Source organism: Rhinolophus sinicus, chromosome 14, assembly GCF_057876585.1.
Source record: "Rhinolophus sinicus isolate RSI-liver-muscle chromosome 14, RSI-T2T, whole genome shotgun sequence".
Lineage (NCBI taxonomy): Eukaryota > Metazoa > Chordata > Mammalia > Chiroptera > Rhinolophidae > Rhinolophus > Rhinolophus sinicus.
In genome coordinates, this window is record NC_142514.1 from 57,315,338 (window position 1) to 57,341,544 (window position 26,207).

The following is a 26,207-nucleotide window of genomic DNA, read 5'->3' on the forward strand; positions in this document are numbered from 1 at the left end:
GAGGCAGAATATAAACACGCTCAGGGCAAATGAGAAGGCATTCTAGGCAGGGCAATCATGATAGGCATGGATACAGAGGCCAGATTAAACAGGTCACATTCTGGGAAAATTAATAGCTCTGTTATCTCATGTAGAGTTTATCTTAACTAGTGTGGGCAAAACAGCCTGAACTTGATAAAAGTTGTAGTTAGCAACTGCTCAGCAGCCTGTCTCGCCCTAATCCCTTCCTGAGACTTGTTTGGTGCTAATTAAAGCCCCATCATCTCAGGTCTACAGATTGTTTCTAGTGAGAAAAAGACTTCTTTGGATCTGCCTGTCTGATTCAGAATTCCAGCCCAGGTGTCATCTTTAGTTCCTCCTTTGCTCTGTGCCCCACAGCCGCTAACTAACCCTGTCCCACTCCTCACTCAGCCTGACCCTCTAGCACCTCAGAGAATTGAATGCAGGCATTCACGTGGGGGAATAATGAAAGCAATAGAAGTGGGGAAAGGTCAGAGCTGGACTGTAAATTTAGGGGTGGTCCTAGGAAAACTTTGTTATGACTGTTGGTGACCATCTGGAAGTGCTTCCGACTGCAGAGAAGGCATTGGGGTACACCCACGATGAGCAGAGAACTCGGAAGGAAGAGGAATAGAGGAGTTGTCAGAGTCCTTGGAACCTTCCGCTTGCTCCCTTCACCCAGGTCTACCTTCCCCCATCTTAGTTCCTTTTAAAGAAAGATGGTGGGACAAAGGCTGACTGACTCCTCTGGGCGATATTTTTCTCCCTGATAAACACATGGACACACAAACAGTTTGTTTTATGCTATTAATTAACCTGATTTTCCATTTTGTGTAGAGAATCTCATCAGGAGTCTATATTCTCATAGCTCCTAACAAAAGTGCTGGAGACAGGCCAGTATGTTCTACAGTTCCCAATGGTTGAAGCTGAGCTGCCATTTTTATCTGTGTTTTACAAGAAATCCGAAAACAGAGGTAAAGGCCAAGTATAATACCTCTTCTTGGTAAGACTCTAGTCAGATGCGACTTTCTGGTCCACATTAACTTTAAATGAGATGAAATCAGAATGGGACCTGGGTTCCTTCCTTTATACCACCAGCCTTATGAAGCCCTGCTTGACAAAGGTGCTGCTTGGGCAGATGGAGACAAGATAGAAGTGTCTCTCACATGCTCTTCTGGCAGTGAGGTGAAAACAGGAAGTTATAGGAAAACACCAGGAAAAACTCTTTGCTTTAAAATATCTTATTAGAGGGACGGACATTTCAATTCCCATAATTTTTTATGTATAAATTCAATTTATATATAAAAGAAGGGAAATACTATTCCACCTAGAGAACTGGATGTGTAAACCACGGTTTAAAGCAGTCCATGTAGAGAACCTGCAATTTAATAACACTGGGAAAAGGTTAGGCTAACATCCCCTATATTTTTTTCATCCCTGTTTGCTCATTTATACAAGGGTTTCCACAGCAAGCAGACTTCTAATTGTATATACTTTAGTAAAACAGAAATGGAAGTTGCTATAAAATGAATTCTTAGCTGTAACTAAATTACATACCACGTCCCATCTTTTTTTTTTTTTTTTCCAACTTGCCCATTACTTTCAATGAAAACATGCTTTAGCGGAGAACTGTAAACACTCAGAACATGCCTCAAGTACCAATCTCCCTTCTTCCTGCTGATAAAATGTAGTTATATTTCTATTTTCCAATAGTCTCCTGCTGGAGATCTAAGACATTTCAGAACTTCATTCACAGTTTACCAGTAAAATAAGAATTTCACTTTCAAATCACGATAACCCAGCTTCAATCCCTCTTTTAGCAAATGAATCCATCTTTGTTTCTATTCAATGTAGTCGCCCTCTGTACTCTGTCCTCTTACTCGTCATCGTGAAATAGGAGCTCTGATCAAACAGGAAAACACACACCAATTAGCTGCTCTTCCTATAACACCAGAATCCAGTCTTGCCAAAGCAGTTTCTTGCCTACACATCCACATGGGGAAATAAAGTTGAATGCAAGTTGCTTTTATTCTCCTTATGGCTCTGGTTTGACCGAAGAACGAAGGTTAGAGACCAAAACAAATCTGTTGCCCAAATGTAGTCTCCCCGTAAAGCCACAAATCCTATCTTGATGTTCTAAATGTGTCACTTCAACGGGATTCTAGATTTTCCCCCATCAATTACTAGCATGTTACCATATATGTAGCATAAAAAGATGTGGCAACCTGATTTTGATTTTTGTGTGTGTGTTTTAGTGGTTTTGCTGCAGCTTTTCCCACCATCGTTAGTATTAATCACATCATTGTTGGCTGTATCTTGATTCCATGCTCGTGAGTCATAAGTGGCAATTACATAAAATCTGTGCCTATATTTGTACTATCTCTCTTTGTCAGTTTGTTCAGATTTGGTATACCGCTCCACGCCCCCCAAAACCTATTTATTACTGTGGAAAGTCATCTGTCTCGGTGTACCCACAAGGCCTAACCCCACAGTTTTGACTCACAGGTGACAAAGGGCTGACTGGATGGAGCGACAACACAGTAAAAGGCTGTAACACAAAGAAGCAGCACAGGCACGCAGGTGGCACTTGGTAGTCAATATTGTGTTTTCTCGAAGCACATCTGACTGAAGATGCCGCTGCAATGCTACTGGATGTAAACACCTTACCAGATACGTCTCGAATGAGCTTATATGAGTATCACATTTTGCTGCTTATATAATTGACATTCTGAAACTAATGCCTATCATGAAGAAGACCCATCTACCTAGTATTTGAAAATAAAGAGAAGAGTTAGGGCCTCCAGGGGCTAGACAGCCTCTTTTTCAACAAAACCAGAAGGATTTGTTATTCATGAATTGGGTATTGTGTGTGTGTGTGTGTGTGTGTGTGTGTGTGTGTGTGTGTGTGTGTGTAAGATGCCAAAATGACTTTATTTCCAAAGATTCACATTGGAATCAGGCTTGTTTTGAGCATCACTGAAAACACCCTCCAATCAAACATCCCATTCACCTGGGCTTCCCTGTCCGTGAGAGTCACACGCCACATTCCTGGCAGAGCTGATGACAGTTGCATCAGTGCACCAGAAACGTGTTCACTATCGATGCATTCATGAAACAAAGCGGGGGTTCATTTAAAGTATTTGAGCAAATAGAATAGAAGGCTGTGCATAAGAGTTATGGATAAAAACAGGTCAGACACAAGCGACCTTATCTTATAATAGAGGTGAGATCGGCCCCTTTATAACATGGTGCATTGTTTTATGAATTGACATTAACCCTGATCAAACTCCCAAACCATAATGGTTGGGTACAAGAAAGATCTGATACCATTTAGCCTGAAGGGGGGTGTAAGTCTGATAATTCAACAATAATATTTAAAATTGAGGGAGAGGACTCGGTGGTTTCCTCTTAACGTTACCTGAATATATTCAATAGCTGTTTGACAAGCAATGAGCAGAGTCTGATTAAACAATCCTTTTCTGGAAAGGCTATTGAGCCTGTTTGATATAGCAGCACTTCAGGCAAACATAATAATTGCTGCAATTAGGACCCTGTCTCAGGTGGGCTTCTCTAGAAGTAGAGCCTGCAATGGGGATTCTTTGTAAGTGTGTTATTAGAAGGTACTCTTAGGTGGAGAGAGATACAGGATAGGGCAGGGGTAGGAATTGAGCAAGGATGTGGTCCCGGCTCGTCAGCCTGATGTGGTCAGCCTGGTTTCCAGGGGACTTCTAGGGGACAACTTACACTAGTGTCATCCCAGCTTGAGGGAGGGGCCAGATTACCTGTGAGCCATAGCAGCAGCTGGGGGATGGATGCACTGGCCAGGTGAGAGCAGGACAGTAACAGATCCACTATAGTAGCTAACTCTCTAGGAGCCATGCTGTGTGGTAGGAGATGTGGTTCTCATCCCAACCCTCGCTTCATTAAGGATATGATGACATGGGCATGGGCCCCTCACATGACCTCTCTAACCATCTTTTCCTCAGCTGTAAAATAGAAGAGGGGGACAATAGGGTCGGATTAGATGATCCTTATACTCCCAGCTCCAAAATGCAATAATTTCAACAAGGACAGGGGTTGGGGAGGCTCACTAACGAATAACAGAAGACTTTTTTATTCATGGACAAGAGTTAGTTAATGTAGAGTGTCCCTGAATGACCAGGTGAGAGTGTCTCCTCTCACCTGGAATAACTCTGGACACAAAGGCAAATGTGAGAAGACAAGCAGTAAAGTTGACCTGAAGGCATAATTTCTAAAAAAGGATTGCAAGTCTCAGTTTTCCAACAAAGTGCTTTCAAGGCAGATCACCTCAAGGGAGCTTAATGCAACCAGGTAATCTCATTTAACTGAGTCCTGCATCAAAGCGAGTTGAGGCCAGAGGCTGGAGTAAAGCGTGAGCCAGAGACTGTCCCTGACAGACACAACCTCTGTGGAGAGCAATTTAGCAAAATCTATCAATTATAAATACATTTACTCTTTGACCACACAGTCTTCTCTCTGGGAATTTATCCTCCAGGTATATATGAATGAAATGACATTTATCTACATTTATTCATTATGCTACTTTTTCAAAAATGGTCCAAGATCGGAAACAACTTAATGAACTATTTAAAAACAACAGCAGCAACTATGGTACCTTCGATACAATAGAATACTGTACAACCAAGAACATTCTGTGCTGATATGGAAAGTCCTCCAGGAAATACTGACAAGTGAAAATATAAAGGGGAAGAACAGTATAGATCAGTAGGTAATAATAAACACATGCATGTATAAGTCTGCTTCTTTCTGCGTACAAAATGGAGGTAATAAGATTATATACTTATATTGAAGTGTACCCACGGACAGCTGAAAGTCACATTTTGTGTATTTGGAAAGATACAAAAAAAAAGAAAAAAATTTCTATGAGTGGTTACCTATAAAGAATGAGGAAGTGGGAAAATGGGGTGGATGGAGATTAAGTGAGATTGAAAATTCTCACCAAATGCCTTTTTATAAATGATTTTCTGAATTTCTTCCAATCATTATGGGTTGGTTCTTCTATAAGGAAAACAGAGAAGATGTTTGCTTTGAAAATAAAATGAAAGCTTAAAAGGCAGGCATCAATCAAAGCTGGTCATTCCAACTTCCCTTATTTCGTGCTTTAGTTTTCAGGGATTGGCAAACGACGGCCAGTGGTTAATATGCACAGAGACCAGATGGCTCGCAATGCTGAAAATGTTTAGTGGCTGGCCCTTTACAGACAGTTCGCCAAGTCCAGCTTTAAATTACAGAGTTGTTTGTAAAATAGCTGTGACTGTACCTATCAGTGAGCTTCGGGTACTAAAGGGTTTTGTCCTCTTGAAATCAGCTTTTCTGACCACGGATAGATAGTACATCAAGAAAATGAGGCAGGATATCTTACCGATTAAGAAGAGCATGAACTCTGGGGACAGACAGCCCAGGTTCGAATCTGGCCTTGTCCCACACTGCTATGTGACCTTGTACAACTTAACTTCTCCAACACTCAATTTCTTCATCTATAAAAGGTGATCATGACAGCACCTCCTTTGCAGAGTTATTTGGAAGCTTAAGTATGTTAGTGTTGGCCAGAAGTTTAACACAATACCTTTAGTATTATCTTCTAATATTTTGATTTTTTTATAAACAGGGTGATGACCAGTTAAATATATTTGGAGAGGACACCACGGGAGGTGAGTTTCCTTTACTGAGCAGACTAGTGTTGTCCTTTTAGTGGCTTTGAGCATGTCTTTTTTATTAAACACCAATAGAAAGATAATAAACTACCAATAGCATGTACTTTTCCCTTAGCCGGGAAACACGGTCACGATGGGAACTCTTTGGATCTCTCCCCTCTTGTTCCATGTAAAGAACCAAAGGTTGCCTAAGAGATGCATTTCCTCACTGCCAAGAGAACATGACCCCTGAGATACTCAGTGAAAACAGGATGCTCTGGTAAAATATGTTTGACAAACACTTAGCACTCAATTGCCTTTGGAAGAGTCACATGTATGATAGCACAGCAAGGCTTCCACAAGTCCTGCATTTACTGAGAGCCAGCTAACTTAATAAAAGATTCTTCAAATTTGTTGGACACAGTCATTTTCCTGGATAGTGGTTACTATTCTGTGGTGTACCATTGGCACGCAATCTAAGAAACACCCAAATTATACTGCTTTGTCATTTTTGTCATGTTAAAAGTCTTGCAAAAATTTAAAAATCCAACCATAATTAGCTACACATGGAACTGAAAATAGATAAAATTATGTGGATTTGAGATTGTCCAAGAAAGATAAGGTTCCTATTGCCCTAAGTAAAATACCTTCTAACATTTTCCCTCCGTAATAAATGTTGTTATAATTATGGTCCATGGAAATATGTTTATATTGACTACGAACACATACAAGTAAGTGATTCGGCTTTCTAAATAATCCCAGCTCGAATCTGCACTGACCCATGAGCATGAGGTGGTAGATAAACTGCCACTTGATGGTAATGGCAATAGCAATATGTGAAATCTCAGTCACCAGATGACATCATGGTGATTCATGGGGACAGGCACGTAAACATGAGCCAAGTGCAAATAATCAGCTCAATCCCCACTGGACAGGGATGGATTGGTGGCCTAATAAAGTTTCCTTTTTTCCTGGTTATAAAATTAACACATATTAATAGTGGAAATTTTTTTTTTTTTAATTAAATTTATTGGGGTGACAATTGTTAGTAAAATTACATAGATTTCAGGTGTACAATTCTGTATTACACAATGGGATTTATAGAGGAAATTTTTTTTGAAGTAGAAAATAAGAGTTATGTAAAACCTTATGACAATATTCTAGTATATTTTATTCCAGTGTGTTGTCTACTCGTATATACCTATTTTTACATCGTTGAGAATACATGTGCATGTACAAATATTATCTCCAATATTTTCTGCATATCATAAGTATGTTCCCATATCATTAAAAACTCTTTATAGGGAGTGACCAGTTAGCTCAGTTGGTTAGAGCGTGATGCTAATAACACCAAGATTGCTGGTTTGATCCCCACACAGGCCACTGTGAGCTGCGCCCTCCCTAAAAAAAACTAAAAAAAAACCTCTATAACCTGAATTTGTAATGACTACATTGCATGAATGTACCATCATTAATTTTAAAAGAATAACTATTTTTTAAAACTGGACTAGAATACAACTATACCAAATCATCATAATGATAGTAACCACAGCCACTTTCCTAGATTGCTAATAGATTAAAAGTTGCTCAGCTTCAGAAAAGTAAACTGGAGTCTAGAGAACGTAAGAGGACCATATGGTCCCATGTGTTAAGGGCACAATCTATTTGCCTTCAATAGAAAGCTCCAGGTAACATAGGATTTTTCCGATCACCATGGGCTACTCTGTAAAGAGACTGTAGCATCTCTTTGATTAAAAAGAACTAAAAAAAAAATCATCCTTCAGTGTGAAAACCAAATGTTTCCACAGACCCAAAATTCACTTCTTACCTCCGCTTCCAACACTTTCTCCCCTGTCTCCTTCCCTTTCTATTCCCAACCTAATTCTTCATGTTTCTCTCTCTCTCTCTCTCTCTCTCTCTCTCTCTCTCTCTCTCTCTCTCTCTCCCCCCCCCCTCTCTCTCTCTCTCTTCCCCCCCCCAACCCCCTTGTGAGTTGGGCCTTTCATTCAACTAATAGTGGAGTACTGTAAAAAGGTATCATTGTATATATAAATGAAACACTCCAATTCCACTAAAAAGTATGCTTTATAACTGTCAGAAGAATGACCTAACTTTTGAAAGTACTGATCATCCACATACGATATGAAGTACATAAGTCAGAGTCCTATAAGTCCATTTTAAGTATAAAAATTGCAATTTTGTCACCAAGATGGGAAATGAAAACATTCTTCTCTCTCTCCGGGTAATCACATTTCACTTGTCATTTTAGTCTTTTCACACCCAAAGGATGAGCAAAAGCAGCTTCTTCCTGAACCAGGAAAAGAGCCCAGAGCTCCACCTAGACTAGGAACTCAGGGCTGACTCTATCCAGTCCTGCTCCACTTTCCAGGGCTCTCCCCACTGAGAAGACTGCTCTGGGAATCTTCCCAGCCCAGGATCTGGAATTCATACCCCAAGAGTCCAGGGTTCCAACAAAAAACACCTAATACCTTTGTGAACACTAGTGTCTTTACTTTAAAACTGCATGCACAGTTTTCATGAAGTAAAAAAAAAAAGCACAGTATCCTACATTGTAATATATTAGTCTATTCAATGTTGTCTTGCAGTTTGAAAAGTATCTCCCTTAGCATAGGGGTTAGTAAAGTATTAAAAATTATCTTCAGTTACTCTGTCTGCAGTCACATCTGTCCAGCTGAGGGAAGCATTCAGCCTCAGATGTTGTTTGTTTGTCCAGCATGGTGCTCCAAAAACTTGACTTTGAAGTTAACTCTTATTACCATAGTCCACGACACTCCACACCCACCCACCTCACTGGTTTGGAATCTTTGCCTGGCCTTTGCCTAAGCACATCAAAGAAACCTTTCTGAAAGTTCTTGTTTGTGGACTCAGCCTCCCACCCCCACCGCCACCCCCATGGGTGTTAGATAAGCTGCTTAGAAGACGGACCTGAGCATGGTGAGTATCTGAGTCTCCTAGGCCTACTTCTTAGCTTTCACCACCCTCATTTGCCCCAGTGGCCTCTGGGTTGGAGCAGTACCTCGTCCTAAGTGGCTTCTACCGGTTCGCATTGAACTTCAGAGCTTCCGGACCTCGCCTGCATCTGTGCCCCTGGGCTGCCCCAACACTCTGCCTCCAGGGCGGAAGCCTGATTAACTCCCTTGTGAGGGTGGGTTCAACTCTTGAGCACATGTAAAGTCTAATCTTCATACATAAAGTCCTGTGGGCTTAAAGCAATGGTGAATTACTTGTCTATGCTGCTTGGTGAAGCAGTCTTAGGTAGGACTGCTGTTTCCTCTGTCCTCAGGTCCTCACTCTAAACTGATTTTTTTTTTAGTTTGAGGACCCCCTGCTTCCAGACTCACACAGCAACCACTGGCATTTTCCAAGTCCAGAGACCCTGAGCTCACGGAGCCATTCCCGATTCAAATTTTTCACTGAAGTTATCTCTTTGGGTGACCTCACTCTCACCCAAGATCTCTTAGAATTTTGGATTGCCTTAGGAAGATATCTTAAACCTACAATAATAACATCATAATTGTGGCCAAGGGACAATGAGGGCTACTTCCTTGTGTGGCCTATTGACTTATAGGAACCACAGAATCACAAGTATTTGAACCAAAAGAGACATTAGAGATCACTGGGTCCAACACCTTTATTTTGCAGATGGAAAAACTGAGGTCCAAAGTAAGTCACTTGCCTAGGTCAAGTCAGTTGACAACAGGACCAAAATAGAGTTCTTGTCTACCCATCCCCCATGGCTACCTACTACACCCCGTGACAGCTGAAAACCTTTTAGAGCTCCACAAACTCTAGAGCAGGGATGTCCAAACTGCGGCCCGCGAGCCAGCTGTGGCCCATGATCCATTGTTAATTGGCCCGCAGCAAATTCCAAAAATATATTTAGTTTACTTAAATAAACCAGGTGAGGCAATACGTACTTCACCTCGAGTGAGTGGCCCGGCTGTTTGTGTATTTTACTACATATGGCCCTTGGTGAAAAACGTTGAAAAAGTTCGGACACCCCTGCTCTAGAGGACTTCACACTTCGCCAAAATTTCTAATCATTTCTTTGCCTTAAAGCAGCGATTCCCAAAATTTAGTCCTCGCTTGCCACCTTCTTGATTTTCGTATCATCTCTGTGCTACTTATTACACTCTATGTTATTTACTTCATATTTTTCTGTAAATTGACTCACTGTTATTATTTATATACATTTATTTTAAAAAGAAATTTTATATCACTACCTTAAATGTGGAAAATAGCATTGTTTTCTGTAAATAGCAACTATTTTTAAAATATTGTCTTCCAGACTCCCTAGTCATGTCTTAACCCCTCTTTATTAAAAGAGAGATTAGCGAATGTTTACAAATGTGAAATAACTCAAAACTGAGACACTTAGAAACTTCTCTAAATATTTGTTTTTAATTATCTTTCTTTGTGACTCATGCTACTTAATGCCTTACCAGTTTTACTACCTAAAAGTGATATTGTATGTTAAAATGAAAATATGTTACCTGGCTCTGGGAATAAGGCTGAAATGGTCATCGGTGCCCTTTAATTATGGCCTATTAACACATTTACTCATCTTCAATTTTCTTATTAAAAAAAATACAAGATTTTGGGTTTTATATAACATGAGTGAAACACAGTATTTCTTGCTAATAAATTTTTCTTACTTTAAAGGTGTCATGGAAGATTTGAGGAAGTGTAAAATTATTTTCATAATTGGTGAGTAGCAAACCTCAAATTTTCTAATGTGATTGCTAATAATAACAACTTGGTAGAAAAGAAAAGGCTATTCATTTCTCACCCTGTTTTGAAGTCTTGCCACTTTCTTGGTTAAGATACACACACACACACACACACACACACACACACACACACACACACACAGGCTTTCAGATTGCTGCTTTTATTTACACAGTTTTATGTTACTTTAGGTTTTGTATCTTTTCAGCATAGACAAAGCAGGACTCTAAGTGGTCTCTCCCCCCTTTACCACTCAGTTGTGTGGGTTGATATCCCAACTGTCTCCCACATTCAATCATCCACCAGACACTTACTAAGTTTTGGGCCCACGCTGAGCAATGAGCAGGGATCGCAGAGCTTCCACTTTAGACGAAGATAAGAACTAATCGAATTATTGTCACAAAATTAGGAGGCATACAAAGAGCTGAAACAGAGAACCTGTTGGCGTATTTGAGGTAGAAATGGGTAATTATATAGACTGACCAAGGAAGGTTTCCCTATGTAAGTGACATTTAAGCATGGAAGTAAAGGAAGAGATGGGGTGACTGAGGGATTGATGGGAGGTGAGAGAAGGAAGAATTCCAGCCAAGGAGAACATGTCTTAAAGCAGTGACAATCCTTGAGGCCAACGTGAGTTCTATTTCTGACCTGCTTGCCTCTAGGTGACCATAACCTGGGGAACTGGATGGACTCTTGCCACGCTTATTTCACATTCTTTTCAGAAAGTAAAAGTACACTATTTTTCCTCCTTACTAAAGAGAAACTCATCATCCTAATTTCACAGAAAATTGCCCTTACTACATCAACTTTAATCAGCTTTCTTGGCATCAAGGCCAAGACACAATAAATTATACTTTCTGTTTAGCTTTTATCTTAGGAGCCAAATTAGGAAGAGGGGCAACCCTTTAAACTTGGTGTTCAGGAATCCAAAGAATGAGCCTTTATTGTCGCAGAGATAGCTGCATTTTGAATAATGTGGTCCAAAAATACTTCTACAAATAATATAGCACTTTGTGGTTGTCACTGACTCTAGCAGTAACACTGTTTCAGATTTCCTCATTGTTTAGCACTCACAGTTGAATTTTGATATGTATTTTCAAATGTCGCTTCCTTCTGTTTAGGTATAAGTAAGGCTTTCAGCTCACCTGTTCCTAAGTCCTGTGCCCTTCAGAAGGTCAAACAGCACAATATGAAATCTTTGGCATCAGAAAAGGTTGAGACCCCCAAGGGGTCTCCACAGAACATACTCTGGAAAGTGCTGCTCTAAACAAAAAGTTTTTCTTATAGCCAACCAAACTCTCCTGTATTTCAACGTATTGGTCAGTTACTATTCTGGTGAAAAAAGATTTCAGCTTACTGTTTGGGCCATAGAAGGTACAAAATCACTGATAGGAGGGAAAGTAATTGTTCTTCTTCTAGGCTATTTACTGGACTCCGCTTGAACATGAAGGCCTTACTTCTAAATACTTCCTTGACAGATGGTAGAGTGGTATTTTGGGGCTGTAGTATTGCAGGTCAATTTGAGCTTATAAAAATACTCAGGATGCTATAGACACACGCAAAGCAGTTTTGAGTAGTTTTAATGAAGAGAGTCAGTTGATTTCAATGAAACAAGTGTGGTTTTTGTCTATATAAGAAGACAACTGGATTTTTCACTTATTAAATTATTGTCTCGGCATCTACCAGAACCACAGTGGAGATGTTGTATTAGCAGAGACTAGGCTAACATCCTCACTGTTAGTCATAAGATAACATTAATATTCCTAAAGCACTCTTTCTATTTCACAGTAACCATCAGTTCCCCTTTGTCCACAAAAAGGGCCAGACTCCTTAGACTGGCCTTCACTGCTCTCTCCTACTGTTTTTCCCATCTCCCACGACACCCCAACTCTTTGCCTCCAGCTCCACCTACATCATTATTATCTCTTGAACTTTTCTGGCATTTGCCAACCTTTTCACTTGAAATGTCTTCTCCCAGAGTTAATCACGCCTCAGGGTCAGGTTTAAGTTAGAACTCGCTGTGAAGTCTTGTCTAATCACCAGCCTTCCTCCTCCATGTCCTTCATCCCTTGTGTCTGCATCCCTCATTTAGGTCCCCGTAAAGACTAGAAAAACAAATATTTGTTGGAATAATGAATTCTTTAGGAAGCAGTGTGGTCAGTTTCCATAACAACCAAACTAGTGATTGGAATTCCTGGAATGGAATTGACAGGCAGGTTGCTGCTGTAGCTGTTTCTGGCAGGATGGTTTTCAGGCTAATTATGAGCCTAATCAAATGCTCCTTACTCCATGTAGCTGCCACCCTCTCACTGAGAACAAGCAATACCCCCTACCCGCGCTCCCCCACCTAAGCTGATGGTATTTCTTGCTCATTTGCAAAATAGTTATAAGTGGTGGTAGATAATAGCATTGTCATCTGAGTAGAAAAAAATTCAGGGAAAGTGGACCAAAGGCAAAGAAAGAGTGGCAAGGACAGACCTAGTTGGCCCTTTGAATGTTGTGTGACTATTACCTCTTGGTTCATGAAGAAGCAGCTCAATAGCTGTTTATGTAGAAGTACCTTCCAAAAGGACATACTAAGAGATCTCACAGAATAGGACCTGGTGATCAAAAGGACTGAAAAGCATCCTAAGGACTTTGGTTGTTCACACACAAGATATAAGAACTGTGCTAATATATAAAACTGAGACTCAGTCATTACTGAAAATGGAAAAATATTTGGAAAAATGTAAAAATACCCTTTAAAGTGCCTCATTATATCCCATTAACAGGATCCCACAGTTTTTCACAACCTTTTCTGGTACATTTCTCTCCTTTTTCCTTTTTTCTTTTTTAATCTCTTGATCATTATCTTGCTCCAATCCAATCTATTTGGCTTCTTTTTCCTTTCTCTGCTTTTAATAGCGTGCCTGTGCCCCAAAATGTAACACAACCTGAATTTCCATTAATTCCTATCCAAAGCCTTGGTAGAAGTGCTTCAATTTGGAAAATCATCTAACTTTATAGGTGAGGCGTGATACTAATGGCATAATAATCAAGACGTCATTCAATGGCTGTAACTTTCATTGTGTCCGGGACACATATGGCCTTGTGTATCTTGGCACTGGTGCCGATAAACTGCTTTTAAATAGTAAGCTTTGGGAGGCACTTGTACAATATTTTTGTATTCTGTGCATTTAACCACTGCACAACTCGTCCTATTTATTTCCTGGAGGAAAATTTGAGAAATAAGAATTTTTACTCAAAGCTTAATATTTCAGTGCCTGTCATTATTTCATTAGAGCTCTATTGTCATTTCATTGTTACCCTATTATTAAAGAACTATTAATAAGTCTAATTTTTAGAGAGTATCTCCTTGCGGCTCAGGTTGAACATTTTTGGTGAAATTGACTCACATATTTGGTTAAATTAAAAATGAATAACAAATCAAATTGCTTTAACTTTATGTAGCTATAATAGAAGCCATTGTCTATTAAATACTTAACAGATGCCAGGCACTATATAAAATGTTTTATAATATTATCTTATTTAATGCTTGTATCTATCCTATGGAGTAGTATCACCATCCGGACTTTCCAAGTAAGACTTTAGAGAGTTAAATAATTCACTAGTAAGTGATGGATCGGGGTTTGAAAGCTTGGATTTTATTATTAGCAACAAATGCTGCCAGTTGTTTTCCTTGAAAGGATGGCTTACTTTATTTCTTTTTAAGAAAATGTCCACCAGAGGAAAAAAAAAAACTGTTCACACCCTTTGATTCAGTAATCCCAGTGTCACAAATCAACCCTAAAGAAATAATCAAAGATGTGGCTAAATGTTTATATATAAAGATATCCCTCTAGTGTAAAGGTTAACAGTGAAATGTAATCTGTAACCCAGAGAGGGGAGCGGTAGGTAAGGCATGGTACCTGTATGTAACAGAATATAGTACAACCATTAAAAATCATGTTTTTGAAGAAATTCATGTTTTGAAGAAATACTGTTGGATAGTCACACCTTGTGTTAGAAAAAAGGAAGAATATAAAACTATATACACATTTTGATGTTCAAGTTTTGTTTCTATAAATGCATATAGAAGAGGGACTGTAAAGAAATACTAATAGCAGTTATCAGTGATAGGAATAGATGATTTTTACTGTCTTTTTCATACATCTCTTTATTTCCTCATTTTCTATGATGAATATGTATATATAATTATATATATATATATATATATATATATATATATATATAATTATATATATAATTATAATCTGAATAAAAACCCTTTAAAGGCTCAAAAAAAAAAAGAAAATGTCCACCAGATACTGAAGTCTGAAAAACAATATTTTATCTGTTAGTCAAGTTTTTCAGAAAGTGAAAATGATGTTCATCTAAAAAAGCAACTAGTTAAACAACTCAACAATCATGCTGTGCTTTTCCTCAAGAAAACCATTATACCTGCGTGTGCTGAAGTGCCTTTTGTGTGTGCTTCTCATTTTGTCGCACAGTGTTACAATGAAGTGTGCATAAGAGTTGAAATTACATCAACCTTTTTTACTGCTCATCAAAGGCATTCTTAAGTAACAGTGGCGTTTTACTTCTTTCTTTTTTTTTTTACTGTGAGTTCACGGTGGTAAAGAATACATGACTAGCAGACTGGGATGCTGCTGCCTTGATTTGCACTGCAGTTTTACAGACATTGCCTCTGCACCATCAGTGAAAAGCAAATAGTTGTAATCAAATAGTGTTGTAATCAAAATAGGGCCCCCACCCCAGGGTCTGTGGATCTCACTTTGAGGACTAACACCCGAGGTCTTGGAAGAAAAAGTCCCTCGTGCTTTGGTTTCACTTGTCCTTTCAAAAGCAAATAACCTCACAAATGTGAGGAAGGGATCTGGGGAAAAGGGGTGCATCTACTAAAAGTCCCTGTTTCTCTAGGCTCCTATGGGTCTGGAAAAGTTCTGAATGTTTCTGTGTACCCAATAGTTGCCTGAAAGGAAAGTCTGGGTGCTTGTTAGAACTGAACAAAGAGGATACGTCAGGAGGACAAGCAGGAGACTCCAAAGCAGAGTCTGGAAGGAAGGTGGAAAGGGTACACCTCAAGGGATCCACAGCACTGGGAGAAACCAGCACTGGAGGAAGGGTAAAGAAAACCCTTGAGGTGGGAGAAGAGCCTTGACCTGGAGACTGAACTTTGAACTTGTCTAAATCTGCTTGGGCTGTTATAACGAAATATCATAGGCTGAGTGCCTTATAAACTGTAGAAATTTATTTCTTACAGTTCTGGAAGCTGGGAAGTCTAAGATCAAAGTACTGACAGATTCAGTGACTAGTGAGGGCCCACTTCCTGTTTCATAGACAGCCATGTTTTGCTGTGTCCTCACACGGTGGAAGGGGCGCGGGAGCTCTCTGGGGCCTCTTTTATAAGGACACTATCCCATCCATGAAAGCCCCACCCTCATGGCCTAGCCACCTTCCAAAGGCTCCACCTCCCAATACGATCACATTGGGCTTTAGGATTTAACATATGAATTTTGTAGCTGAAGTGGACTATCAAGGTTTTCAGAAATCATTGGATTGGACTAAGAAACCCTAGGCTAGACTCAGTTGAGTTTCCACTATGAAGTGAAAACAGGCAGCTCATGAGCTAGGCTGGGTTCATATAGAGAAATAAGTTTCCATCTGACTCCAAAGCCTGTGGCCTGCCTTCACTATGAAACATCACCCCTGCTCTAGATACAGACCCGTAATTGTCACAGCTCTTTTCCCCTGAAGGGATGCAGTTAAGGAAGGGCCCCATTGACATTCTCCAAAGCCTACACCCATATTTTCAAAGTCCAGACTATTCAGGATGGGAGAGTAAAGGGAGAGAGATACTGGGCCACTTTCCAAGAGAGCATCAAATGCATTTACAAACCATGGGGTGTTTCTCTTTCTAATGTTGAAGAAATGCAGGCATTTCGTGCTGGCAATGACCCTAAACCTCATTACGAAAAGGTTCTAAGTTATGTTGAACTGGAACAAAACACTTTCTTAATTTAATCAGACCAAATTAATAAACCTTTATCAATGGCTCGCTATGCATAAAGAGCTTTGAGATTCAAAAGACACTAAACAGTCCTTGGAACACTGTATCACATGGCAGAAATGGGCTTTCTTTTCCATGCTTTTTAAATTATTTCTTCAAAGAAAGTAGTGATACTGAGTTCATTGACAATCATCCAGAAGGGCAAATTACTGCTAAAAAGAAAGGAACACAGTCATTGAATTTTGCAGGTGAAGTGACTGGAGACCTCATACTCTCACACTCATTGTCTCCCTACCCATTTGTTGAGATCTTTTTGGAAGCACCATTAACTTACCAACAGAATCACCTAGTGAAGCTTTAGACATGCAGCCTGTTCACTCAGCAAGGGCCACATCTCCAGGCCTGACTCACTGAAAGCCTCTTTTGCTTGTTCTCAGACCCACTAAGAATGATCAGTGGACACTGGCGGATGCTACGGACTCTAGAAGTACACAGCACTGAAGATGAGAGAACAGCCAAAATCTCATGTTTGTAGCTAGGCTCTGTGGCTCCAGTCCCTTAGGTTCTCTGAATTTCTTTTAAAATGGCAAAATAATATTCGTTCTCTGTCCACCCCAAGTTGGAACAGTCAATGAGTTGACATTGCTAACTGCTCTTTTAATTGGAAGCATGAATAACAGAGCCATAGCCCTAAGGAAGGAAGTGAACTGCAAAGGCAATTAACACGTTGCGCACGGATCACGAGAATCTTCACGAGGGATTTAAACCCCACCGTACGCAACGTGTTAAATAAGTCCAAGTTTTCATCTTCTACCCCCAAAATATTGACTTGAATTACCTCATAACAATATTAAAACTAATGTATACTGGTGACTATGTTCCAGATATTGCGCTGTCTTTATACATATTATCTGATTGAACCCTCACACCAGTCATCAGTGCTCCTGTTCTTCTCCATTTTATAGATGAAGAAATGGAGACTCAGAAAAGTTAAGTAACTTTCCCAAGGTTACTCAGTTAATAAGTGACAGAGTTAAGACTCAAACAAAGTTTCTCAGATTTCCAAGCCTATGCTCTAGAAGTGTACGTAGATACGTAGTAAGGAGCCAAAATGTAGGTGAGGTTGTGGGACTACAGAGGGGAGGGAAGGATTTGTCATACTTATTTGAATAAGTGCCTCAATTTTCTGTTTTACTTTGTTCCTGTTTGTACAGCTGTTGATGTCTGAAAACAAAGACAAAATAATAAGACATCAAATGAATATCAATGAGATAGACCTCTGAGTGCCCCAGCCATGTTTCTCCCAATTATGTGAAATTCTGTATTAATTTCAAAACAGGAAATGATTTGAATGCATAAAAATATCTGAACCATTACTGAACCCCTCCCTAACACACATTGATTTCGGCATATTTACACTGCATCTTTTATTAAGAAGACATAGCATGGGAACCGCTTTTATGAGCATTACCAAAACTATTTCAGAGGGCCACAGGCAACAATGAGCAAGTGTTTGCGAATGCGATGCTGGATGCAGCTGAAGGAGCTTGGTGCTTCTGAGATGTTCTTTGTGCTTTGGATGGAGTGTACTGACTACATATTGACCTCAAACAATGGCTTAGTATGGAGATAGAGGAAAAAACAGCCTAGGCCAAGGGATATAAAGACTTTAAGGGTGCTGCTTAAATGTCCCTAACGATAAATAGATGATCTCACCACTATATTAAATTCTTCCATTAAATATATATTCTTTTGGGTGAGTTTCATTAATTCATTTGATACATTTATTGATTTTCTACTATATATCAGCCAAGTTATAGGCCTGAGCATACAAAGATGAAAGGAAGCACTCTGTAATCTCAAAGAGCTCATGTTACAGGGAGAAAGCAAACAAACAGCACAGTTTGGTACTTGCAATGGTAGAGGCCTAGGTGATGGAGAGAAAGACTAAAGAAGGGATATAGGGGTGGAGTGGGGAAGTCAGAGCTGATTCTGGAGAAAGAAAAGAAATTAGCCAAGTGCTAAGTGGGAAGAAAGCTAAATTTCTTGCCATGGCAAGGAGAGAGCAAGCCTCAGAGCTGAGAGGGTGGGAAGCAGTGAGACGCAGAGCTGGAGACAGAGGCAAAGTCCAGGACACGAAAGGCTGACAACACCAGGCTAAGATATATGAACTTCATCCTGTGTCAATGGGGAAATTTCAAGGCTTTTTACTCAGTCATGTGTCATCAGATTTGAATTTCGGAAAGACCACTCTCGTAGCAGTGAGAGGGAGCTTAGGCTGCAGGAGGGAGGCCAGGCAGGAGGTCATCTGGATGGTCATACACAGGAGGAACATGAAACAGTTGAAATGGAAAAGAAGAAATAGATCCAAGAGATTTTAAAAAGTAGAATCAATACACAGTAGGATCCATTTGTGTATACAGGTGAATGTGAAGAATTAGCAAGACTCAGAAGTGGCTAGTTTAAACAACCGAGTAGACAGAGGTGCCACATTCAAGGAGTTAAGGAATGTGGAGAAAAAATGGGTTTTGAGAGATGGATAAAGAATTCAGTTTTAAACATTTTAAGGTTGAGATGTTTATGGAACATCCATGAGGTGATGGCCACTGAACAAGAGGTTTTTGAGATCTAGTACCCAAAATACTAGTTCTGGCTGTAGACCCAGATGTGGAATTCCCCACGGTATCCATGGTAGGGAAGCCACGTATGTGCCAGAGAGCATCCAGTGAGCTTAGGCAGAGTGAGGCTGCAGGAAAGCTCAGACCCAGAATCTAATAAATACCTGGGCCAGAGCCAGAGAAGGAGAGAACAGAGCAAAGTGGAATATCGGGAGCAAATGGTGTCGTAGAAGGCAGGGGAGGAGAGAGTTTCCACCTGGGAAAGGTAAATAACATGTAATGAAAATTGTCTGTTGGGTTTGGCAACCAAAGAGTTATTAGTGACTGATGAGAACAGTTCCAGTGGAACAGAAAGGAGTAACGCCAGTGAGTTCGGGGCGACTGGGTACGGAAGTGAGGATGTGTACAGACCACTTTCAAGAAACTTGACTGAGAAAGGAGAGACTTAAGGCAGTTTCTAAAGCAGAAGGAAGGTCAAAAGTGGAATCTTTTTTAAATATGAGAGAATCAAGCACATTTGTATCAAGAGAGTCTAGTTAAGAGCATGAACTCCTCGAGTTCAAATCCCAGCTCCCCAGTGTTCTGGCTGTGTGACCTTGGGCAAATCCGTTGTTCCTCAGTTTTCTCGCCTGTAATGACAGTACCTAGGTCATAGAGTTGATGACCAAGAACACATGTCACAGTGCTCCTGGTAAATATTCAACAAGAATTAGCCATCATTATTACTAGTATATGCTAAATGAAAGGACACAACCAATAAGAGAGGATCCCGCGGAAAGGCAGACAAGGAAAAGATACCTATAAGATGGAGGAGTCATAACAGAGGTGAAGAGGTTGTGTAAAATCCTGTGTCTGTTTCTGGTGTCATTTGTTAAAATTGAACAGTCCCTAAGGGGCTGACCTGTTGTTAAGTGGCGTTTCACCTGGAGCAGCTGTTGTTGGCTGGGATCAGGGCCAGTTGAAGTGATAAAGTATCTCTTAGGCCTTTGGCTTAAACCCACCTATCAGCTGCCATTTCCTCCTGTGACACATTCCTGCATTTGTTTACAACAGCACAACACAGGTTTTCCTGCAGGAGACCATATCTAGCCTTGAGGAATGAAAGAGAATAGCAAGCCAGTGACTCAGGGGACAGTTTTTAGCCTTCCTGAATGTAACATTCCTGAAGTACTTCCCCCGCATTTTGCTCCAAGCTCCATCACCAAGAGTTTCATTTTAGCTGTAAATGAAATATATTTAAACCAATGATTAGGTGGTCAAGGCAATGAAAGATTCTTTCCTCTTGTAAATGAGTACAGTTATTTTGCTTTAAGAAGCGAGGTTCCTGTGACCCAGCTGATATTTTTTTCTCATGTTGTCGGAGAAACTGACTCTAAAGATGTTCCTCGTGTCTCTCCTATGCTTCGAGGAACGCCTTCTACCAGATAATCGGCAACATTCTCTCCCATCCACGCCAGCCCAATGACCCCGGGTTAAAGTGGAAGAAACCTATGTAGTCAAATTAACAATATTTTCCTGCTTGCAGTAAGTCTTATAGTAAATTCATGAAAAGCAGACATAGGCAGAGTAGCATGCAGAACAGAGTCTGGTTTTTCCTGGAAGTCCTCAGCTTGGCTGGGTAGAGCTGTTGAGGCAAGATCTGAGGCTGCCCCTCATTCCAACATCTGTTCTTGAGAAAGACAGATTGTTAAGCAGTGCAAAGCACTTAGTAGGCATTCAATATAGGTCTGTAGAGTGAGTGAGTGAATGAATGAATGAATGAATGACTTAATTGGAATGCAAGGTGATGAGAGCTCAGATAAATATACTGAACCCAATTCCCCAAGTTCAGTTATGGTACATAAAGACCCATTCTCAGAAATAAATCTGTTAATCTGTCTTCTACCAATAATTATTTCAGAGTCATAATGATAAGAGCAGAGGTATGAAGTAAAACCATAGGGTTGGGTCATTTTTAAGAACCAGCCATAACTAACAGATGCTTCCTCTGGATCGGTACTGAAAGATTAATATGGAGACTTCATAAGGTTTTCCTGACCCCTTCCCACCAAAAAACAAAAACAATTGTAGCATTTGATAAATTTTGTTGAGGTAGGTAGCACATGGGTTCTATATCAGAATCAAGTTCTAATCTACTATTATGTAGCTGACATAGATGCCAGGAAGCAAAATACCAAACAAATGGCTAGTAAATCATCGCATTGGTGGTACTAATTTTGAGTGTTACCACCCTTCAAAGAAGGGAATATGGACAGGGGTTAATGTGTTGTTAAATTATCATTAAAGATAGAAGAGCAAACAAAGGCTGTATTATGCATCATTACTGCAATAAGTATGGGGCAGAATTTTGTTTAAAAAATTTTAATGTCCCTACCCCTCAAAGAGCTTATGATCTATTTGATGAAGCAAGAATTGATGCTTATGAAAACTTTAGAACCAATACAAGACAGTGTAGGATTAACTGACAAAGAAGCTATTCAGTGAGTGTGAGCAGGGATGAGAGGACAAAGAAAGCACAATGGCTGAATGTCAGGAGCCTCTTCCTGGAGAAGCTGAGAATCAAAGGGACCTCAGAGAATGGATGGGATCCCCTAAGTTCAAGAGAGGGTTGGGGAAAGAAGAGTTCGAGAAGGGAGATTTTAAGTAGAGGACCAGTCTCAGTAGTATGAATATTCTCCTCATGGCCCAAGAACAGGAAGGAGGTGGGCCAAATCACAGAAGCCCTGGATGCTGTGGAATGATGTGATAAAAATGATATTGACCAAGGGCCAGTCCAGGGCTGGTGACCAGGCAAGGTAGTACCAAGAGGGAAAAACTTCCCTTTTTTTTCCCATATACATCTCATATTTACCCTTCTAGTTTTACAGGCTGTGCGTGTATGTGTGTTTTAATGCTCTCAGGGAAAATAGAAGTGATTGCACAACTTAGAGAGGTTTGCCTTTGAAGTATCTCAGACCAAACAAAAATAACTGATTAGAGCACTTGTTTTCAAGTCCTCTCCAAAGAAGAAAGAAGCTTGAATTAAAGGGTTACCTCCAACACTGCACAACATCACTGGATGGTATAAAATGAGAGACTGTGCCCACTTTACCCACTCCACTCCGGCAAAAGAAGCACAGAGCTCAGAGAGAGGTCAGTCTAGCTTACTTCCCCAACAAATTTAGGAAATGAATCTTGAGCATCACTGATGAATAATCATCCAACCTTTATTTCAAACTTTAAGGAACAGGGCACTTATTATTTATGAATAATGGAATAACTAATAATAACTAGCCCTATTTGGAGAATGAATCAATGTGGATTTTTTTCAGCTCCAAGTTTTTAAAAAATAATAATGGCTGCTAAGCAAGTAGAAACATCTCTTTCATGTAAAATTCTAGGTGCAAGCAGCCATAGGACTGGTATGATATGCTGTGGTCCCTAACACTCAGATTACGGAACTATTTCATTACTCTTCTATGTGGCTTCTCCAGAGTCACCTCAAGTCCTAAAACAGCTGCTGATGCTCCAGCCATTATGTCCGAAGTCTATTAAACAGGAAAGAGGAAATGAGGGAGAAGAATATCCTTCTTCCCTTTAAGGCTACTTCCTGGATGTTGTATTCACCATTGCTGCCTTTATCCCGTTGGTCACAAGGACACCTTTACCTGCAAAGGAGGCTGGTAGATGTAGTCTATATTCCAAATAGTCATGTGTCCATTTAAAAATCACAAGGTTTAATTTTTTTAGAATGTTTTTAGAATGAAAGAAAAAATAGAAATTGGGTTTCTACAGCAGATTCTAATGTGGGCCTCCTCCCGGCAGCAGGGAAAGTGGGTTTGACTTTTACAAAACAAGCTTTGGTTATTAATCATCCCTGAAAGGATTGAGCTTACCAAAACAATAGACAGAAGATGCTCCTCTGTGGAACTACCACCAATGTCCATGGCAGCAGTAGAAAGTAGAATTAAGCTAGGCCTCCGAGAGGTCTGCAGTCCATTCACAAAGCCAGGACGGTAGCCTGGTAAGTGGGCAGAGGCTGCAGCCCTACTTTTGAAGTGCTTCCTCTGGAGTTGCCCAGCAATGCCTCTTGGGCTACCCACCCAAGCCCCAGTAATGCCACCCCTTCTCTCTCATACCCCACTGTGGTGTCTTTGGACTTGAATGGGAGTTTCCTAGGCTTGAGCCCTATTGGAGGGCATGGACTGCATCTCGTTGGTCTCCCCTTTAGCTGGAGGGTCTCTTTCTATTGAACAGCTACTGTCTTTAGCTAGGTCTCCCTAAGCCTCAGTTAAAACCTGCTCTGCAAAACTTCTGCTATTTAGTTTAGTACTGACCTGCAGAGCAACACAGAGCAAATCAGCTTTCCCTCCGCCATTGTATCCATTCAAATATTTAAAGACATATATAACTTTCCTAGGAGTCATATCTTTATCTGATTAAAAACATCCAGCTTACTCTGTTATTTTATAGACGTAAGCTTCTTGAGAGCAGGGTAGTTATCTTCTCATCTTTATGTCCTCAGTACTGAAATACAGGATTCTCTACATTTACTTGTGGAATGAGTTAATACATACTATTTTTATCTTTTCCCACTGTCTCATGTCTCTCTCAAAATCTGTCCTAAATCAAATTGGCCAGAATTTTTTTTTAATTCAAGGATTTCTTTTCTTTTTACAAAAATAATACATGTTCATTCTAGAAAACAGATATCAACAATAAATCACCCAAAATCTCAAAGCATGAGGGTGAATACTATCAAAATTTTTATTTGTATTCCTCTTAGTTTTTTCTATGTAGATATTTTTTAAATATACATTTTTTTCATCAAAATGAGATCATGAAACTGAAACCTACTTTTTGTACTTCACAAAATATCATGCCTTTCTGAGATTGTAAAACTTAATATTCTATATCATTTTTTAAAGTTTTTTGGTAACAAAACTGAAATAGGAAAACAGAAAAGCACTCAAATCATAAGGGTTTAGCTTAATGAATTTTCACACTAATTGGTTATACCCATCTTACTAACATGCATATCAAGAAATTGAACAAAGCCAACCCCCTTATACATCACCTCTTTTTCACTGCCCCCTGCAAGGAATGCCATAGATATTTTTTAACTTTATATGTATGGAATCATACTGTATGTGTTTATTTGTATCTATATCCTTTCAATAAATTTTAATGACTGCATACTATTCCTTTGTATTACTATATTATAATTTATTCAGTTTATTCCTACTGCAATGCATTTCCCCCAAATTTCTTGCTTTTATTAAAACTACTGTAATGAATATCTGTGTAACCAAAACAGTGATTTTTTTCCCCCTTAGGATAAATTCATTAATGTGAAAACTTTTAAGACTTTGACTTATATTACCAAATTGCCCATCAGAAAGATTGTACCAATTTTATATTCTCATCACAGCATAGGAGACTTCCAGTTTCTGTGGTGTGGCCCAATGCAAAACCCCAGAGGTAATCCAACTAACATCCACCAAAAATGCCCTCACCTGTCTTAAATATCCTCACTTCCTTTTACAATACAAAAATAGACAGCAAGCGGAGAGATCCAAGATGGTGGAGTAGATAAACGCTGTGTCTGCATCCTTTTGTGAACACATTAAAACTACAAGTAAATATAGAACAATCAACCTGGACAACCACCTGAAGTCTAGCTGAACAGAAGTCCTCTAACTAAAAATATGAAAAAGAAGACTTTCCACATCAAGACTGGCAGGAGGGATGGAGACTCAGAACAGGCCCCAAACCTCTGTATGGTGGTTGAGAATCAGGAGGGATAGTTCAGCCACAGAGGTAACACCCGGAGGAGTGAGGGACCCCAGCCCCCCATACCAGGCTCCCCAGCCCAGAGTACTGGTGCCAGGAAGAGGAGCCCCCACCACATCTGGCTGTGAAAAACAGAGGAGATTCATCTGGGTGAGATGGAAGGCGGCAGGAAACCCAGACGTCATCTTAAATGGCCCTCGCACAGATTCACTCGCTCACTCGCAGCAGGCACTCACCTTGTGCTCCAGCGGAGGGACAGTGACTCGAGGGACGTTGGAGACATACGGAAAAACTGAGGTGTGTGGCTTCAGAGGGAAGACTGGGGGACAGTCAGCATTTTCCCTGTGAGGTGTCCTGCTTCTGTGCAGCGGGCAAGCAGGCGCCATCTTTCCTGTGTTGAGCCCGCCCCCACAGGCCAAATCTGAATCTGATTGGCCTGGTGAGCTCCTTTGCTCTGCCCTGCTGACTCAGCTGGGTCCTCATCCCACCCAAATTGTGCACCACTGGAGGCACTTTCTCCACAAGCAACCAGTCCTTTCCCCACTGCACTCTTTCTTTGAAAACTATCAGTCTACAGGCCCCAGGTGGGTAGCAACAGACCTCAGTGGTTTGAGACTTTTGCTGAGTCCCTGCAGGCTCAGCACTGGCACCAAACCAGAGTTTACATTAACCTGGTGACCACAACTTTTCCCAATGTAGTGACTCCCTGAGACCCTGCTTCACCCACTTGCATACCGCTCAAGGCTTTATTGGTAGCTGAAACTTAAGGGAGCCGGCAGGTGGCAGCAGGCCTCCAGGTGTTCTGATTTTTTGTGGAATTATCTCAGGCCTGGTACTGATGGCTGCTGTCCTTGGTTCACAGCGTAGCCTCTTCCACATCCCTCCAAGTTTAGCACAGGCAACGAACAACTGCAGATTGCTTTATAGCTCCTACTAAGTAGCTCCCCTGCCAGTCTCAGGCAGTGGCTGACCTGGGCCTCCAGCAGAGACCTTCCCAAGAGGCGTCAGAACCAACATACTTGGAGGCTGGCTTCAAGACCACAGCACGGCACCGCCCAATTAGCCCCAAAAGTGGCACACACAAAGGGAAATTTCAACAGGCACCAGAGCCCACTGGAGTGAATTTCATCCATGCGGTAAGCCCCCATACACAGCAGCCCATAAGAGCAAACCCCACAGCCAGTTATCCTGAGGGTCGATCCCACCCACTGATGTGCCAATAGCAATCAAGCCTCAATAGGGAGGCATGCACAACCCACACAAGGGACACTCCTGGAGCACCCTGCTCAGGTGACCAGGGAGACTGTGCCACTGGGCCCCACAGGACACCTACTACATAAGACCACCTGGCCAAGACTGGGAGACATAGCAGATCTACTTAAT

General features: G+C 40.6%; 1 protein-coding gene across 4 annotated transcripts in view; it reads left to right on the forward strand.

Moving 5' to 3' along the window:
* The window catches only part of AK5 (adenylate kinase 5), a 204,352-nt gene that overhangs the window by 135,221 nt on the left and 42,924 nt on the right, over positions 1–26,207 (forward strand). For all 4 annotated transcript variants that reach the window (XM_019743342.3, XM_019743343.3, XM_088791211.1 and 1 more), the window contains exons 9-10: positions 5,651–5,693; positions 10,359–10,403. In XM_019743342.3, coding sequence (XP_019598901.3) covers positions 5,651–5,693; positions 10,359–10,403 — 88 coding nt within the window. The remainder of the gene's footprint in view (positions 1–5,650; positions 5,694–10,358; positions 10,404–26,207) is intronic.